The 19,986-nt window shown below is 44.7% G+C and overlaps 1 protein-coding gene across 2 annotated transcripts; it reads left to right on the top strand.

The window, feature by feature from the left end:
• Window positions 1-241: 241 nt before the first annotated feature.
• irs1 (insulin receptor substrate 1) lies at window positions 242-19,166 on the top strand. 2 transcript variants are annotated; one of them, XR_005005185.1, is made up of 3 exons: window positions 242-4,039; window positions 17,417-17,495; window positions 17,636-19,166. XR_005005185.1 is itself a non-coding variant. In XM_036536930.1 (2 exons), the coding sequence occupies exons 1-2, from the start codon at window positions 898-900 to the stop codon at window positions 17,419-17,421; spliced, it is 3,147 nt and encodes a 1,048-aa protein (XP_036392823.1). In that variant the 5' UTR covers window positions 242-897; the 3' UTR covers window positions 17,422-19,166. The 2 variants fall into 2 exon arrangements, 1 of the variants encoding a protein (XP_036392823.1); XM_036536930.1 differs by having other exon boundaries at window positions 17,417-19,166.
• The last annotated feature ends 820 nt before the right edge of the window (window positions 19,167-19,986 follow it).

Here is a 19,986-nt window from a genome sequence, read left to right as displayed (position 1 = left end):
TCCGCTAAATTGACGTAAGGTCTGTCCAATCAACGCTCAATAAATATCAAAACAGTCCTTCAGCACGGGACTGTTTGAGTGCATGTGAATTTATTAGCCAACCAAGATGCAGGGGCGGGTCGGACAGTAATGTTGTGACAAGGTAGGTTGTATCCCTCGTTTGAACTGTCCACGCATCGAGTCGTCACGTGTTCACCTCCTTCAGAACGAGCTGGAGTCGGCAGGAGGAATTGTGCAAACAAACAGGCACGGCGCCTTGTTTTGGTAGCTGTGGACCCGCAAACTGAAGGGATGAGAAAAAAATGGAATTACGGCGCATTCAATCGGTATTGCACATTGTTGCGTCCCAGGACTATTTTTAATTTGATAGTCAGGTATATATTGTGATTGTGCTTTTGTGATTTGCACTTTTTACATTTGCAGGGATATTGACTGAATTAGCTAGCTAACTAGCTAGTTAGGTAGCTCTATGGAGTCGTACGCGAACGGTGCTTGTTTTGATCGTGCATTTGGAACTCCAGACTAAAGTCAAATTGGAATTTCCCTTCCCTTTCATTTCCCTTGTACTAAATATTTTTGATACGAATTGTACATACTGCGAATGATTTAGCTATATTTTCACGCTTTGCCATAAAGATGTAATGTTAACACGCCGCGAAGGTTTCGTACTCAAGCGGGCGATTGTTTAGGTGTAGTGCTGTTACCTAATTGGACCGTTTTAGTTCAGCTAACTTGAATAGCTAGTTAATGAAATAAGGGTACGTAAACGTTTATTTTTATGCATTTGAATAATAAGTAGCTTTGCTCGTTTTAGTTTGCTTTATGCAAAGAAAGAGTTGCTGTTGGTAAGGTTATTTTACTTTTGATTATATATCTAGCAACGTTTTCATTTTCAAAATGGCAAGCCCAACCTCAGATCATGGTTGTTTTTCGGATGTGAGAAAGGTGGGTTATTTAAGGAAACCCAAAAGCATGCACAAGAGATTTTTTGTCCTGCGGACTGCGAGTGTCTCGGGACCCTCGAGACTGGAATATTACGAAAACGAGAAAAAATGGAGACACAAGTCCGGTGCTCCCAAAAGGTCGATTCCATTGGAGAGTTGCTTCAATATTAACAAGAGAGCCGACTCCAAAAACAAGTATTTGGTGGCGCTGTACACCAAGGAGGAGTATTTTGCAATCGCAGCGGACAGTGAGCAGGAGCAAGACCTGTGGTACCAAGCGCTCGTGGACCTGCACAACAAGGGTAAAATGCACGAGCCCGCCGGGGGCAATGGAATGGGGGAGGACAGTTATGGGGACGTTGCACCGGGACCCGCCTTTAAAGAAGTCTGGCAAGTTATTTTAAAACCAAAGGGACTGGGACAAATTAAAAATTTGATTGGGATTTACAGATTGTGCCTAACAAATAAAACGATTAGCTTTGTGAAACTGAACTCGGACGCAGCAGCCGTGGTTTTGCAGCTTATGAACATCCGGAGATGTGGTCATTCTGAGAATTTCTTTTTCATCGAAGTGGGGAGATCCGCAGTTACGGGACCCGGAGAGTTCTGGATGCAAGTGGACGATTCTGTTGTCGCACAGAATATGCACGAAACGATTTTGGAGGCCATGAAAGCAATGAGTGATGAGTTTCGCCCAAGGAGTAAAAGTCAGTCTTCCTCCAACTGCTCCACTCCCATATCGGTGCCTCTGAGAAGGCACCACCACAACAACCCACCCCCCAGCCAGGTTGGGCTCGGCAGGAGGTCCCGGGCAGAGAGCGTTACCGCCACCTCTCCAGCTGCCCCAGGGAAGCAAGCTCATTCGTTCAGAGTGAGAGCCTGCAGTGACGGCGAGGGCACCATGTCCAGACCGGCCTCTGTGGACGGCAGCCCGGGCAGCCCTAGCTCCGTGCGGACGCACTGTCAGCGGCACCGGGGCGGCTCCCGGCTCCACCCGCCTCTCAGCCACAGCAGGTCCATCCCCATGCCCTCCTCTCGCTGCTCCCCCTCTGCCATCAGCCCTGTCAGCCTCTCCTCCAGCAGCACCAGCGGGCACGGCTCCACCTCCGACTGCGTCTACCCCCGCCGCTCCAGCGCCTCCGCCTCCGGCTCCCCCAGCGACGGTGGCTTCATCTCTTCCGACGAGTACGGCTCCAGCCCCTGCGACTTCCGGAGCTCCTTCCGCAGCGTCACGCCGGACTCTCTGGGGCACACGCCCCCTGCCAGGGAAGAGGAGCTGAACAACTACATGTGCATGGCCAAGCCCGGCCTGGTGTCCAACGGGCACTGTAGCCGCCCCCACCCCCGCTGCACGCCTCCCCGCCTCGAAGAGCCAGAGCTGGAGAAGAGCTTCAGGAAGCGGACACACTCCTCAGGTGCCTCACCCCCAACCATCTCCCACCAGAAGACCCCCTCACAGTCTTCCACTGCGTCGCTAGAGGAGTACGCACCGATGATGCCGACTTACAACAGGGCGTCGTCCTACAGACACTCTGCTTTCCTTCCCGCGCACTCGTACCCCGAGGAGAGCCTTGACCTGCATCTGGAGGGCGGCAGGGTGGGGCCAGGAGACGACGGGTACATGCCCATGTCACCGGGTGTGGCTCCCGTGGCCCGTAAGAGCGACGACTACATGCCCATGAGCCCAAAAAGTGTGTCTGCACCCCAGCAGATCCTCAGCCCGCGCCCACACTGCCGAGTGGACTCCAGTGGGTACATGATGATGTCGCCTAGCGTGAGCTGCTCCCCGGAGACTGCAAACTACAGCAAAGTGTGGACCAACGGGGCCAATCCCGTGCTGTCGGGGAGCAGCGAGGGGAAGGAGTCGTGCGGAGACTACATCAATATGTCTCCTGCGAGCTGCTCTACCACCAGCACTCCACCCGATTGCTACTTCAACCCAGTGGCAGAGCCACACAAACCCATGCACTCTTACTACTCACTACCTCGCTCCTTTAGACACACAAACAGGAAGCAGGAGCAGAGCCCGCTGCGCCTCCCTGGGAGCTCCTGCAGGCTGGCCTATGGGGACTCCTCCTCCTCCTCCACCAGCAGCGACAGCCTGGGAGGGCAGGGAAGCGGGCAGCTGGCTATCAAGCCCCAGAGAGGGGAGGCGAACGGGAGGCTGATGCGGCCAACGCGCCTCTCTCTGGATGGCAGCAGAGCCAGCACGCTTCCGCGGGCACGGGAGAGCCCCTTCCCGCCAGCGCCCGTGAGCCCAGGAGAGTACATCAACATGGAGTTCAGCGACAGGCCATTCTCCGCCAGCCTGGCCTCCCTGCTGGAGCCTGTGTTTGCGGAGGGCAGCTCTGAGAGATTGACGCGGCACTCTTCTGAGTACATGAACATGGAGCTGGGGGCCCAGGGCGGCAAGCCCAACACCTCAGCCCAGGCCACAGCTTGCGCAGATGATGGTGCAAGCGTTGCCCCCGCTGTCTCATCTGCACCTCCCTGTGCAGGAGCACAGACTTGTGACTACGTTCACATGCAGCTTGGAGCCCCATGTTGCGGTTACCCAGAGCCGCAGGTGTTGCTCAGCTACTCTGAGATAAGTAGCTCTGCCGAGACCCCTCCCTGCTCCACATTGCCAAGCCAGGAGGGGGCTCTGCTGAATGACGTCTCGGGCACTGGTTGTCCTGGGCTGATGTCAGGGTTAAGTGCTTTCACCAGGGTCAACTCTAGTCCTAACCGGAATCAGGGTGCCAAAGTGATCCGGGCCGACCCACAGGGCCGCAGGCGGCACAGCTCGGAGACCTTCTCGTCCGCGACCACGGCGACGGTCGGAGTGGCAGCCCCATCCTGCTCGGAGGATGTGAAGCGCCACAGCTCCGCCTCCTTTGAGAACGTGTGGCTGAAGCCTGGTGAGCCGGCCGCTTGTGGCAGGAGAGAGACGGCGCCAGGGACCGCCCTCCGGGCGAGCCTCAACTACATGGATCTGGATCTGGTGAAGGACCAGACCCTGCCAAGGGGAGGGTCCTCTGATGACCCCAGCACCTATGCAAGCATCAGGTTTCAGAAAGAAGAAGACCTGAGGAAGACTCCAGCACACAGAGAAGGTTAGGCTCCCGTACATAAACTGCTGTTGGCTTTATGCCACAAAACACAAACCTGTAATTATGAGATGTTTTCATGGAATGTGCTTTGGAGGTTATTGTTGTTCTCCTTGCAGTTACTCTGTACTTGGTACATATGCCTCTTCAGGTGTGCAGCTTGAATCACTGTTAACAGGGCTAAACTCCGTCTGACAACACATAGAGAGTGACTGTTAACTCAGTAATTTCTGTTGTAAGCAATATAGACATTGGTTAATGAAGGGTGTTACTGTAATGGTTACAGAGTTTGCCTGGGGAAGGAGATTTTCTGGGTGCTTGCAGAAGATGCATATAGTTAGCTTGCTGCTTCTCGGGTTGTAGACAAGGGAAACCTTGTAGTTAGGCGTGTGTTTGTGGTGTAGGCAGGAATTAAAGTTATTTGGTCGTTCACAAGTGTAAAATATTGTATTTGTTGACAGTATCATTGTATTTCAGTTTTTCACCAGATTCTGTGCGCATATTGCTGCAGTTTTGCAGGATCAGTATGAGGTGCAGTCTAAAATGCACTGATCCTTAGCAAAGTTAAAAAAAAAACTCTTTATAAAGAGGTATTAAATTAACAACAGAGGCATTACCGTGCACTTACAAGTTAACATGACATAACCCTCGTCACCGTCTTACTATCCTTCTCTTAATATCAGTGTAGGGTAAGATGCAGAAAGAATTAACCTCTGTCACTACATTTTAAATTGTTGTCAGAATAACATTTTTGCACTGCTTTAGAAATGGGAACATACACTTTATTAGGTGTCTGCGTTAAAAGTAGCGGAATAAAGGAAGCAAATTCATTGCGCTCAAGACATAGAAAGTGTCACAATATGAAGGAATGTGGAGTTGAGAGGTGTCTTCATGAAAATGTAGTCCTGCATTGTTTCATCTTTTGGTCGCCTTTTTGCAGCAGGGGTTTACAGTACTATTTTCTATTTCTCTGTAAGTACAGTCGTTCAAAAGAGTTGAAGTGGGCAAGGCCTGTGTACACTGATATATATGTGTGTGTGTGTGTGTGTGTGTGTGGGGCATGCATATGTGTGGATCCGGTTATGGAGTGCAGTGCTTGTCAGAAATCCCACATGTCCAGAAGAGAGGAGGAGGGCTTTTCTCAGCTGTGCCGTGCAGGGAAATGAATAATTGAGATGGAGTGAAATTGCAGGCATCCCACGTTTTAGAGTGGTCATTATGCAGGGCTGGATTGGCTGGTGTGTGTTTTCGGAAGGGGGAGGGGAGCTGGGGGGTGTAATAACACAACCGTGTGTCCCCGTGGGAAGCCGTTGATGGGATAGGAGGCGTCTTGTTCAGCGGAAGTGTTAAACACACTGAGGGTGAAAACAATGTCCTGTTTACACAGGCAACTGACACTGTGTTTTTGTGTGTCTGGCAAGTTCATTTACTCACTGCTATTTCTGGATAACTTCTGAAGAGATTGTCACTGTTCTCACTATAATTTCCTGGCCATCAGTCTGTAGACCTGGTGGTGGTGGTGGTGCCCTGGCTAAACAGACTTGAATTTTAGGCCACACAATACCTCATTACTAAGATGAGCATCACTGTTTATCACAGTTCAGACAGTTAAAGTTATTCAGATAGAAAAGAGTGAAAACACCTTATTTCTATTCATGTGTATTTGTTTTTATATATTCATGTTATTTATTTGTGCAGTAAATTTATCTGTCAAGGCATGGTGTCCCTGAGAAAAGTGACAGCAGGTGGAAGTTTTTGTTACTGTTATTTGTTTATTTTGTAAATGCTGTTATCTAGGGTGACTTCGAGCATTAGAAAGTACAGTGCAAAATACAAATAGCAGACAGACTAGGCGGCTGTGTTGGAAAATCCTATATTATCATCAGCATGTTCTTCTTTATTGACAAATAAACCTTTATTTTAGTGACTTTATATTTGACCACATCACGTAAATAAGCAGTTGAGTTACACTGTAGTGTTCCCTATTTGTTTTAGTGCAGATATTCAGTAGTGATATGTGGGTTAGGCTCTTGAAAGCACCCCCACTGGTGCCCACAGAACACTGCAGGACAGCTGTGCACACAGCCAAATGGCATCAGTTTACCCAATATATTTAACAGTCAAAAAGTAGTGTCTCTGTGTCATTCTACTGTAGGAGTGGTGCAGAAGTTTAAAGAGGACCAAATTGGGTTTCAGTCAAGGATGGGGGCACTCTTTGAAGGGAGGTGAAGGAATGTGCATAAAGGGGGAAATTAGGGGTTAGAGGCTGAGTGTAGCTCCAGGGCTGGAACTCTGTGGCAGCAATTTTACTATGGCTTTCTGCCTCTTTTCCAGAGACAACCTTACGATAGAAACTCCTGTAAAACATCCTGACTCTCTGCAGGGAGGAGGGGCGCGTCTCAGGCGCCCACATCTGGCACCCTGTCTTAGCCCCCCCCCCAACTCTGCAGCTCCACAGAGCCACCATTAGTGCACTCCTTCAGCTGTTGACTGATGACCAAATTAACAAAAAGCCTGGAGCCCATTTAGAGGTGATTTCCACTCCAAATATGTGATAGTGAAAAATATGTCCCTTATCATTATAGGCTAAAAAAGAATAATTTCTGGTTTCTCTCAGTCAGCTGTAAAGCTATAAAATTTGCGTGTGTAATCAATATAACTAACAAGTGGACATCTTCTTGACATTCACAAACTAGTTTTAGATACAAAGTGTAATAAAAATATTCAGAATCTCGCTAGTCAGGCAGAACTAGCACAAAAAGGGTGTCAGCTAGCTGCAGAAAATACTTATGATCTCCTTTATACCTTTCTTGTTTGATTAGTTGAATAATTAGTACAATAGTCAGATCCTTTTTATGGTTGTGTATCTGAGGTGTCCCAAGAGATGGTTTGCATTTTTGTAACAGTTTTTGTCAGGGTGTGCAGCTGTAACTGTGGCTTACTTGTGTAATTATCTTACAAAAAGGGTAAGTTCTTCATCGATATTACCTTCTACAGTAATACTGACATCATATAGATGTCATGTAACACTCTTTTCATTTGAAAGTTTTCGCTGGTTGTTGATTTTCTCTATTCATTTTCTAATCTTTCTAATCAGATTTGTGATTTGCGCTGTTCCTTGAAAGTTAATACCCATATAGCTAATGTTATTAATTTGCAAATGCAGTTAACAAAACAGTCAATCCAAATTAAGTCTGCTGTGTTTTTTCTGGTATCGCTGCTGTGCAGGGTGAGAGAGATGTCTTACTCTATTGAAGTAGCAAGTGTCAGCTGTCCTACTGCTAAGTTATCCCAGTATGATGGTACTGTGTCTGTTCATCCTTTTGTCAGACCTGTGCAGCTTGCTAGCTAGGTGCACACTGATTTAATTCTGGTGACATATCGATGACTTATGTGTTTGCTAATTGTAAATGGCATCCTGTTTTTTTGTTTGTTTTACCTAGATCCTTTTTTAGCTCGATAGTTTTATCCAGGTAGCCACAAGCTTCCTTTAGTATTATAAAGGAAGCCCCCCCCCCCCCCCCCCATCTACAGGCCAATTAAGTTATTCCTCACCATATTTTTTTAACCAAAAACCTCATCAGAAATATGTGGGACATAACAGTGAGGAGGTAGACCTGGGACAGACTCGAGGGGTTCAGCCAGGGTGCTGGTGACAATGCCAGCACATGCATGTGCGTGACATCACAATGTTTAAATTGTTTATTAAACCTGTTGAATTTTGATCAAAGATTTAGTTGTCGGATCAAGCTTTAGTTGATTAATTGGTCCAGTTAATCAATGGATTATGACAGCCCCCAAGATTGAAGACCTTCCTGGTCACCACATTTCATCAGATTGATGGACGTAGTGTTAGGACTGCTCAAACCTGTCACGGCAGTGGAGCTTTTAACTTGGCTACTGCCTTGCTGCAGCTTGCTTTAATACCTAGTGGAGACATGTTAGAGGAACACAAATCCTGGGATCGGGAAAGTGAAGGTTGTCTTTGGTGAGAGATGCACTCGTTCATATTTTCTGTTGTCTTCTACAGTTTCTTAATGGGATGAGTTGGACGCCTCTCAATTCATATGGTGTATTATTCATGTCGTCACTCCTCATTCCCTAAACAGACAACTCTTGACACATTAGTATCACCGAGTACAGTGGTCGTTTTCCTCCACACTGATTTTATGGACTGTTTGCAAGAGTGTGTTTCTCTTGTTGTCATTTTAGAGGTTGGTATCCTGCGATCATGTGGTTCTGTGCCCCGGCCTCAGAATGAATCTGCTGTGAAGTGTAAGAGCATGGGGGATATCAGTTTCGGTTGTGGAGGGAGATTCGTGTGTGTTCCTGACTTTGCGTTTCGCACAGCCCCGCCCCACCCACCCCAGCTCTGTGTGATCTGCCCAGCTCATTGGAGCCCTCAGCGGGCTGTCCTCGCTTCACCTCCTGCCCGTGTGGGACCTGGCAGCCGGGCAGGCCTGGGTCAAGGCCAGGCTAGGCCAGACACACAGCGCTCAGTAAAGAGGGGGAAAAAGGCAGAGAATGATCTGGAGAGGTCTGGTCAGCTGCGTGTCAGCTGTGAGTCTGCAAGGTCAGCGCTGTTTGCAGCGGGCCTGTCTTTTAGGCATCAATGCTGCGAATGTGCGGCACGCATTCACTGGTTCGTGTGATCCGGACGGCCCTTCCTGTTGACCGATCCCATTACATCAGCAGATCCACATACTGTGGAGATCAGTGAATCTGTGGTGCATCCGCGTAGCCTTGACCGTGAAAATAAACAAGATCAAGGTCTGCATTGTCTGCAGGGACTGTGCCGTCTTTAGGTTTGATCAGCAGTTGAGGGGTGTGGTGTGGGCTCTATGCAGGCACTTTGATCTGACCTGGGATCAGTCGCACTGGGTCAGTGCCCAGGACTTGGGTGTTGGCTCTAGGAGAGAGAGAGACAGAGAGAGACTCAGTTTCAGAGCTCCCTCTTTCTGTCTAACAAAAAAAGAGGACTCGCTTCTGGAGGGAGTCCAGAAGAAGCCACAATAAACTACAACAAACTTATTAAAACCTCGCTGTGTTTGCATTTAAACTGTAAACAACCTTCTGGGCTGCATGTGTCTGCCTCCCGCAGCAGCCAGCATGGACTCGTGCCAGCAGGCATATAACATTATTTCCAGAAGTGCTTATGTCCTTATTTATGTCCTTATAGTGGAGGTCACAGGAACAGCAGTGGAAAGTTTTGTGAAGTGCGTCTGCTCTGGCATGTCTTTGCCTGAAGTTGGAACCCTCTCGCATGTTTGTGTGGAGTGTTTAGGCCTTCTTTGTTTCTGGTATTTAGGCCTACTTTAGGTCTTTTTCCACTTTAGCTGGAACCAGGCTCTTTTTCGACGCTGTTCCTCCCAGTGTTCCTCTACTTTGTTTTGAGTTAAGTGAGAATCTGCAGTTAGTCTCTCACCCCTCGTCTCATCTGCTGCTGGCGCAGTACCAAAATGGCCGGGAGTGGGGTGAACAGAGGTTAAGTGAATGGGGACATTGCGTCAGCCAGTGCTAAAGCTGTCCATATGAGCGATGTGGTACTGAACGTTTGGTCGATTTTTTTCCACTGGGTTTGGGTAGTTATTTACTCATCCAGAAATGCAAATCCAAATCACCGTGTTGCATTTATTTGTTCTTATGATATGTCCATTCTTGTCCAGCAATATTGGTGTGATCAATAGTTGCATTTACTTTACATTAATCCGATGTGAGGAAACTGGAGAGGAATCAGCTCATCTCTGTCTCTCTGGGATCATTATAGAGGTGTGAATCTTCACTGATCTCACGATTCGATTCGATAACGATTCAAAGGGTAGCGATTTCATTACAAAAAGATTCTCGATGCATCACGATGCATCTTGTCCTCCATGTTTTTTTGTTTTTTTTTTTATACAAGAATGCAAGCCCTCAGATTTGAACTGGTTTTAGTTTTCAACTTTTTTTTTAGCAGCTGTTTTCAAAAATCATATCAAGTCATACAACATAAAAATCTTTTTCAAGTAAAATTACCACAAGGTATATGTAAACAGTAACACAAAACATTTTTGTTTTTAGTGCATTGTAAATTAGTGGTTATGGTTATTTGTTTTTCAGTTGAATTATATTTAAAGTTAAAGAAAATCCACTGTCTAAAAGACAAATTTTTTTTCAACCTTTTCGCGCGTACGTTCACACCGGCGTGGTTTGCCATTTAGCGCGTATGCTAAAACCGGTGCAATTAGAACACTAGATTGGAAAAATTCTAGCTAATTTTAGCTTTGAGGAAACAGCAATTTAACATAAAAAATATAGCAAATGCTAACTGAAAACTATGAGAAGCTTAATAACGCTAAAAATCAGCAAGAGTTTCCTCTAGTCATTATAATATTAATAATTTATCAATTATACTTTTCCTAAACATGAAATATAGTTAAATGTGCAGGGGGAGACATGGTGAAAAAGGTTTATAACAATATAACAATTAGGAATTATTTGTTTAAGACAGGTATAGCAGAGAACTGGAGAGTTCGCTCTGTAGGTAAGTTTTAATCCTCAGTTTTGCGATAGAAGTAAAGACTCGCCCCCGATTTACTGAGGTAGGTGCAAATCAGGTGGATGTAAAAATAATTTTTATGTGTGCGCCTAAATTAAAACATGCTTTCACTGGGCGGTATAGTGTGATTAAATAAGCTGTTTTTCCTTTAAATCAGGCGCAAGGAACTAATATAACAATTAGAATAAACCCATCCTTCATTTTTGCGCTCTCTGGCTGACACTCCTTGAAATACACATTCATCAGTTCTACGGCTCAAGTTGATCCCCGGGGAAATCCCCGCAAATAAGTAATAAATATATATTTTTTACGTTATAGCAGAGACACTGGAATTATAGTGTGTGTGTGGTAGGATGCGCCCAGCTGTCTGTGTCGGGGGGGGGGGGCGGTTTAAATCACGATGCCAAACATTGTGATGTCTGTCAGCCATTGGCCAACCCTAGTTCTTGGAACTAGTCCCTAGTTCGAATCTCACCGGTTTTATCATACGCGCTAAACGGCTAATCACACCGGTGTGACCGTACGTGCGAAAGGGTTAATTATTTAAGAATCGATTATTTTCTTTTTCTGCATCGATGTAGAATCTTTCACTTTCGCATCGCGATGCATCATAAAAACAATTATTTTCCACAGCTCTAGATCATTATGTGAGCTTTTTTCTGAGGTTGCCATGAGTATGTAGAGAGATAATACAGAGTAGTGTTTTGGATCATGTCTTCTAACTAATTTTCAGAATGATACTGCCCTTAAATGCTGGCCCTTTTTTCAAGCTACAATGGCACAGGTGTACAGCTACAGGGCCGAGAATGCACTACACCCCTGTTTGGGTTCTCCCAGTTCTTTTGAAGACTCAGGAAAATGACCTCATTCTGCATGCAGTGATGGCTGTTTTGGGCAGGGAAAACCTGCTCTCAGGGCCTCCGGAGTTTACAACATCGAGGGGGCCGAGCAAGGAAAAAAATGGTGTCTCAACTTGCTGAAGTCGGCAAAACATGTGGATTGAGGGGGAGGGAAAGCTTTTCTCTGCTGAAAGGAATGGAATTTAGCAAAGTAAAAAAGTGCTTTCACATCACACAACTGTGATAAAAGCATTTTGTTCTTGATTTCTCAGTAAGAAAAGCCACTTCTTATTTCAGGTTTCTCTGCTGCAGTACTGATTTTTTTTTTTTTTTTTACTTTTTTTTTTTCAGAGAAGCTCTGGCAGAGATTTTTTTAGAATGGTGCTAACCTGCTGCTGGCTTAGGAAAGGTGACCTTGTTTCAGCGTGTCGAAACAGCGGAGTTTTTCTGAGATGCATCAGAGCCCAGTGGCCGTTGTTGATGTGTGAATATTCCATGCTATTACTCATCTGTCTGGAGTTTCTCTTGTATGATGGTTCTGTGTTCCTCTGCCCCCCCCGCTCAAGCATGCATGTATGCTTGCTTGTATGCCTGGGGTGCTTTGCAGTTCAGTAAATCATGCCCCCAGGAGTCTTTATTTCAGTACAATTCATTGTATTAAAATGACTTCATCACCATTTGTTGCTTTATTATTATTATTATTATTAATAATAATAATAATAATAATAGTTATTATTAGTAATAACTAATAAAGATCGTACAGCCTGTGAAGATAAAGATTGTACAGCCTGTGACTGTTTCTTGTTTCATATTCATCTGTGAGTTGGAAACATCCATATGTTCAGAGAAAGCCCTCCCCACATGATTTGTAGGGACCAAAAAGCTACAGTATTGACTTAGGCAGTGAACAGGAAATGCTGGGTGCGATTGCTTGGAAACCTACCCAACTGTTACAAACCAGTCACCAACAAGGCTACACAAATGAATGGCGAAGTGGACGTTGATCAATTGTTCCCCAGCACAGACAGTAGAGCTTTTGTTTAGAGTTAAAATACCTCCAGAGGGAGAGCTATATACAGCTTATTGTGCTGTGTAAGCCTTTGTTGATAAACTGTATCTTTGGATTGAGCTTTTTAAAAATGAATTTTAATGCCATTTCTAAATACTGGCAGATCTTTTATGGGTGGAGGCCAGGACACGCTTCCATTCCATGGCAGTTTGCCAGTACCACCCTGAAACTTTCCCCTGCCTGATGGCAGAAGCTAGCTGGGCTGGCTCAGGTTACTGCTTTGATCGGAGCCATACAGGGACAGTGAGGTTTCCACTGAAAGTGATGCTCAGGTGAGTGGTGCGCATTGCTGTTAGTTGAGGTGAGCCCCCTTCTCAGTGTAAAACACTTGGAGATCCTTAAAAGGGAGTATGTAAATCCCTCCATCATTAGTTTCATCCATCAGTCCATCCTTATTATTGTTTGCCTACCATGTATTAGCCCTCTCACAGAAATGAAAATACATCTGCAAGTGTAGTGGGTGAGCAACCCCTGCTTCTTAAAATATAATTTATTTTCCCAGTTAACAAGGGGTTCCCCAGTTTTTTGTGCTGTATGTGTACAAAGTTGAACTGCTGTTATTGCAAGAAGTTGGGAGTAAGATATTTTTTCCCTGTGATTGTGGTCAGTGTTCCCATCAATATGGGACGGGCAGGGGGATAGAGTAAGAACTAAATTCTGCTTACCTTGAAGGTAAAGTTTCCTCCAATATCTATATATGATGATATTGATTAACGTCCATGTTTATGTTGGTTGATAATTATAATAATAATAATTAGAATAGTATGTAATAAACATAGCATTTTGATTTTCATTAGTCTATTTATAATACTGAAGTATAAATGCTACACTTTATTTTCTTTGCAAAAAAAAAGACATTGAATGAAAAGGTTCTTAAAATATAACACAGCAATGTGTCTTTTTTAACATCTAATTGAGTGATTAAAGGACAGGAGTCCAGTCCCTTTCATACTTTGCAACTTGCAATTATGCAAATTCACAGTACAGTATTTTGAACTTACAATCAGCTAGTGAACCGATTGGAGAGGCTACCATTCACCACAGCAGCGTAAACAGAAGCGGCACCCAAAATATAATCTGTGGCCACGTGTAGAAACGGCAGCATCTCTTGCACAGGGGCAAGCTGATTACAAGTTGCCCTTTTGATCAGGGGTGTATAAACAATTCTGATCTGCAGCAAGTTGAATTTTTGGACTGCGCCTTTCGTGGGAAACATTTCTGTGGGGTAACCAAATCTGATGCAACAGTGGCATTGCTGCCGCTGGTCTTCCATGGGAAATAATTGCAGCGGCTATGGAGCAGCTTTTTGTATACACGTACCTTAACATTTCAGACCGCACAGAAATGTTTTTGATCTGGTTAGCCATCTTCTATTTTAGGCTTCTGTACTAGGAATACAGCTTCATGAAAAGTTAGCTTTGAAATATTATTATTGGAGAACGGAAGTTTTGTCAGTTAATGAATTTAGTTTTCATGACATTAAGTAGCCAAGTACAACTTCTTTATGTATTTATGTTGTAGAGTAATGTGTCTTAGCAGTGTAATGTCGGGTCTACCTCCTAATTGCAGTTGTTAAGATTCATTCATGCTGGTGAATACTTGTAAAACTAAAATTATGCAGTTATTTTACAAACCTCTAGTTTGCTGATTTGTTTTAAAGGACTGTAGGGAAGAAGGTTCATGATCAAGGTCACATCAGGCAAACACCACTTTTTTTGTCTTGTCTTAGTTTACAAAGCTGACAACAGGACTCGCTAATTTAAGCAATATAAGCAATTTACAGCGTAGTTCAAAAGTTGCGTCCTGTTGGAATTTTAGACAATGCAAGAAAAAAATGTTGGTCAACTTCTTAACTCTTTTTTCATTGCATTTTTTGCAGCCATCAGTGAACCTCTAAGCACTTTGTGCTTATCTGCCTGTGTGTTGAAGTAAAGCTGTGTCTTCATAACGTGTGCACAGGCTAATTGTGTCCCCCTGACTAAGGCTTCACTCCTCCCTCCTAGCCTGTGTGGTTTCACTGGTCTCAGGGTCAGGCCCCACAGATACCCCTAAAAGGGAATTATGTCCCACCCTTCCACCCCCAACACATACACTCTGGAAATGGCTCCTCAGGTTGATGGTGAGCACTAGTCAAAGTTACAGAGCTGCGTTTAAAAGAGGAAATCCGTCTGTGCAGGGCCTTTCATGGTCTGACCCTTGTCCAGTCAGGGCATTCATGAGGGGTAACGTACTGTTTGAACATACTGTTTAGTGGAAATGAATCTGCTATTGAAGTCATTGATGGCGCTGTGCGAGATACATTGTACAGACGTGGTAACTGTGTGCATGGCTTCTGTCATTCTCTACCGATGGTAGGCCGGTTTTGTGTAGTTTTCAGTCTCAATTTCACGCAATGCATATATTTTCATCCTGCTACTGATTCAGTCACAGGTGTGTTTAATTCAGTCACAGTATGTTTAAATGTCTCGAATTCCATACAATCCTGGATTATAATTATACACTCTACAATGTACAATAACTTTTTTGTTTTTTGTAAAGAGAGGCAAGACCCAAAATTGTGTTGCCTGTAAAAGTTTTTGAAATTGTTTGTCTCTGCATTTGGTTTCCGTACTCAACCGAGACTTTTCACCATGACCAGACAACTCGCTGTCTCCGTGATGACAGCACCCGTGGCAAACAGTCTTTCATTGTCCAAGGTGTCATGAGGTGGGTGACAGTGACAGACAGGCGTAGGACCCGGCGTGTCGTTCTCATCTTGCCTGATCTCCAAGCAGGCACCTGACCTGGATCCGGAGAACGCAGCTGTCAGAACAGGGTAAAATCACAGTGAGGACGTGAGGACGGAGCGCTGTGTTCAGCACCGTGTCTGTGAAGGAACATCTGAGGGGGGGGGTTAAATTACGTGGCACTTAAAGTGAAGGGGTGCAGGGAAGTCAGCGGGGGTGTGAGATGGGGATGTAAGCTTTTCGGTTGAAGAGATGACTAGCTTGCGCAGGAGTACTGCATGTTTTACAGGCAACTGTATGTGATTGCAGAGGAATGAGTGCTTTGACAGTCATCGCTGTTAAATGATGCTGTTCTATGCAATAAAGTGAGGCATTTTCATTAAATTCCATTAATATATGGTTGCTATGGTAGGTTAACATACTTAAAAGTGGGTCTAAACAGGTCAATACATGCATGGGAGATGATGAAAACCGTGTGAATGTATTCAGAAAGGCATTGTAGTACAGTCCAACTAATGTGGAAAATTCTTCATGTAATTGGTGCATTTTTATCGGGGAAATGGTTACAAATACACTTGTCACTGTTAAAACGTATTTCCTTCTTCGTTAACAATTAATCGGTCATTGCCCTTCTCAAATCAAACGTCGAAATGTGTGTCACATACATCCCTTTTATGGGATTGATACAGCATCCTCCCCATCGCCCACCCCCCCATCCCACCCCATTGCCAGTCAAAGAGCTGAATGAGTACAAAGTAGTTGTCGGTCAGTCTGTGTGTCTGTTGGTCAAGGATGAGGATGATGAGCCGTTAGTGATGACTCTGAGCTCCTGATTCTGGACCCACCCCCCCACCACCCCCACCCCCCAGCTGGGACTGCGTAATCACAGATAGGAACATCGTTATGTAAAAACTGCACAGCAACAAAAGCCTGCAGGAGCCTGTCGGGGGTGAGGAACCAGATCAGACGTGCGGAAAGAACAGGACATTCCCTCAGCAAATCCACACAAGCAGTCCTCTCTTAATCCAGAGGCGGGGGGGAGACAGGGCGCGGGGGCAGGTCTCCCTAATTCCCCCTGCCAAAGGATGATGTCATCAGGATCTCGCACTGTGCTGCTTGTCTGGTGCTGTTTTATGGGTTGCTAAGGAAACACTGATGCTTGTTTGTTAGTTACAAACGGGCCCTTCCTGCAGGTCTGCTGTGGTTGCTGGACAAGCTCGTCCATTCCCATGACCCGCACGCTGCCGATGCTCCTCATAGCTTTGTCTAGGACTTCTGTGTTTCTGTCTCACTGGTCCGGTGTGTCAGGGTTCTGCCCTGTCCTTGCAGATCATCTGACATGGCCTCTATGTTCGATAACAGAATTCCCCCATTTGCTGAAATGAATTGCATTCTTCAGTACATACTAAGTCCCCAATAAGCTGTAAACTGGTCTCATGCTGGTTCAAGCCATCTGTTGTCAGATGTCATTTTTGGTGATGCATGTTAAAATGTTTTTCAGTATATTTCATGTTGTCATGATGAATCACTTTTGTTTTGTGTCCTAGAGAGCTCGCTGGTTTGTTTGCCAGCTTGCTAAAAACGATCACCCACAGTCAGCTAGCTAGCAAAGAAAACAAAGAAATGCTCCACTTGTGGTTAGTTTGCAAGGATTCAGTTAGTTTTAACTTCATATGAAGTCTCCAATTTCGATCTCAGAGACATTTCTAGCTTTTTTTAGCCTTGTTGGTGTGGTTGACACCTGGATTTGTCTTTACTTTAGACAAGAAAAGTATCGTGAAACAAATGTTTATCATTACATTGCCTGCCTGATGACACTGAAACTGTAAGCCCGTTAGGCTACTTAAGCATTGTATGTTTCCAAAAAAATTGGTTCAGGCTAACTATCCTGTATATTCTACATGAGTGGCAGTGTGGAGCAGTAGTTAGGGAACAGGAATTGTTGCAAATTAGAAGGTAGGGCACTGGCGTCGTACTACGGAGCAACATGAATTCCAGCAGGAAATATCCTGCTGTATAAATAGAATATATCTAAAAATGTGACTGAAGTTTACCTAAATAAGGGGCATCTGCAAAGAAAATCAAATGATAACAACAATGGAGCTTGTAATGTGATGTGCAGAACCCTAATACGAGAAGCTTTACCCTTGTGATTTGTAATTCTGCTTTATTCAGGTTCAGTCCCATGAGCTTTTGTCTTTTTTTTTGCAGAATGAAGACCTGAATAACCCTGTACCTCCAGTCAGCCAGCCTACTCTGCCATAAACCTCACCTCCCTCTCACCGCAAAGGTACAGCTCAGAGCTTTCATACAGTGGCCATTTTCCTCACAGCAAAGGTACAGCAAGAGTTTCGGGACAGTGGCCATTTTCCTCACAGCAAAGGTACAGCACAGAGCTACAGAACAGAGGCCATTTTCCTCACCGCAAAGGTACAGCTCAGAGCTTTCATACAGTGGCCATTTTCCTCACAGCAAAGGTACAGCAAGAGTTTCAGGACAGTGGCCATTTTCCTCACAGCAAAGGTACAGCACAGAGCTACAGAACAGAGGCCATTTTCCTCACAGCAAAGGTACAACACAGAGCTTCAATACAACGGCCATTTTACTCTAAGCAAAGGTACAGCAAGAGCTTCAGGACAGCAGCCATTTTTCTCACCGCAAAGGTACAGCACAGCTCTGTGGGACACTGGCCATTTTCCTCTTAGCAAAGGTACAGCACAGAGCGTTGGTACAACAGCCATTTTCCTCACAGCAAAGGTACAGCAAGAGTTTCGGGACAGTGGCCATTTTCCTCACAGCAAAGGTACAGCACAGAGCTACAGAACAGCGGCCATTTTCCTCTAAGCAAAGGTACAGCAAGAGCTTCAGGACAGTGGCCATTTTTTCTCACCGCAAAGGTACAGCACAGCTCTTTGGGACACTGGCCATTTTCCTCACAGCAAAGGTGCAGCAGCCATTCTTTTGACTGCCAAGGTACAGCACAGTTCTGCCATACAGTGGCCATCTTTCTGACAGCAAAGGTACAGCGCATTTTGACGGCACAGCAGCATTCTTCTCACAGCGAAGGCACGGTACAGTGTGACTATGCAGTGCTGGTCTTCTCACAGCGGAGGTGCTGCAACGGTGCAACACATGTCCTCAGCTGGTGGAGCTGTGCATTTGGGTGAACTTGTTTACCCAGTCTCACCTCAGGACCGAGTGAACAGAAGCACACCGACACGTGTGCAGACAGACTCCACCTTCACACCTCAGTCCATTGGTGTTTTCCGTACAGATTTTTCATTTTGGGGCTGTAGTGTTCATTATAATAATAATAATTTTATTACTTCTGTTTTATTAGGGAATAAGCGAAGGCTATCATTTCTTGCTGGGATTTTTAATGATCTTTTCTCTTATAATTGTTGTTAATTTTTCAGGCAATTGGAGCACCATGTGACCACATTGTTGATGATTCTTTATCAGGAACATGTTATATTGTCAAACCCCTTACAAATACTCTTGCTTGGAGTGTGAGTCACAGTGTGGCATTCATGCCATTTCATTCTGCTATACCTGGAGCAGCGCTCCACGTGAAAAAAAAAATAATAATAATAAGGTTATCGCATGTCATGAGTACTGTCACATGAGTACACACACAACCTGTTATATCACATGACAGCATATAATATGAAATGTCACGTGACTACACACATAATCTGAAATGTCACAATCACACATGTAATCTGAAATGTAACATGAGTACACAAGACATAAGGAACATCACCTGTGTCTTGCTCAAGATGAGCCACTGCGTTAAAGAAAGGGCTTTAGATCCAATCAAAGCTCAGAACCACTGAGTGCACCACTGTGTGCTTCATTTTGTCCACTGGTTTGCTGAGGTATGTTAGCCTGTGCTCTTTGATAATTAATAATGACCAATATCCAAAGCTGATTGTTTTATAACTAGCTGCCCTTGTTTAATCAAAATTGACCATTTTTGAAATTGATAAACCAATGAACAAAATGTTTGTTCAATCATATTTAATGTGTACGTTTAAATTAATATTTTAATGTGCAGAAAACCCGCTGTAAAGTCGCTTGCAGTTATTTAACTTTTTAGTTGGTTTTTTTGTTTGTTTTTTTTTCCAGAAATCCTCAGCTGTGTGTCTTAGGGGACCACAGCTACATGAAAACAAAACAGAGGTCACGACATTTGTCTCATTTGCTGCTGAAAAGACTGAGGAACAGTCTGTGTAAATTATTTAATATAGAAATGGCATTCATGTTTGTCTAAGGGTTTGAGTATTTAACATTTCATGGTTTATATTGGTTCTTTGTTTTTTTTTTTTTTTTTTTTGGAACTGAAATGTAAGAGGCACATCTTTTGGATTTGTGTCTGCAATGTTTTATGTTCTGTTCTAAACGGGAGAATTGCGTAAATATAGCATGGAAAGCATGGGTGATGTTTCACCTCTTGTACCTGAAGCGGACATTTTGTGTGACATGGTCTGTGAGGTGCACATGCAGCAGCGCCCTACAGACCGGACTGCCCTGCTTTTCAGGGTTGGACCTTGTCCTCTTGTGTTTCTGGTACTTGGATCAACACCGGACCCAGGGGAACACAGTACACAATCCAGTCTGCCCACCAACCAGACACACCAGCGCCAGCCACGTCTTCCACTGTATATAATGTAGGGAAAGAACAGATGAATTCATGAACAAATGATGAATGGAGGTATGGGTGGATGGTTGAATTAACAGAGGTGTGGATGAACACATTAATGCTTAAGTAAATGAACAGT

The sequence above is a fragment of the Megalops cyprinoides genome, chromosome 9 (genome assembly GCF_013368585.1).
Source record: "Megalops cyprinoides isolate fMegCyp1 chromosome 9, fMegCyp1.pri, whole genome shotgun sequence".
NCBI lineage: Eukaryota > Metazoa > Chordata > Actinopteri > Elopiformes > Megalopidae > Megalops > Megalops cyprinoides.
Note: the sequence above shows the minus strand (reverse complement) of the source record. Positions and strands in the feature narration are given on the sequence as shown.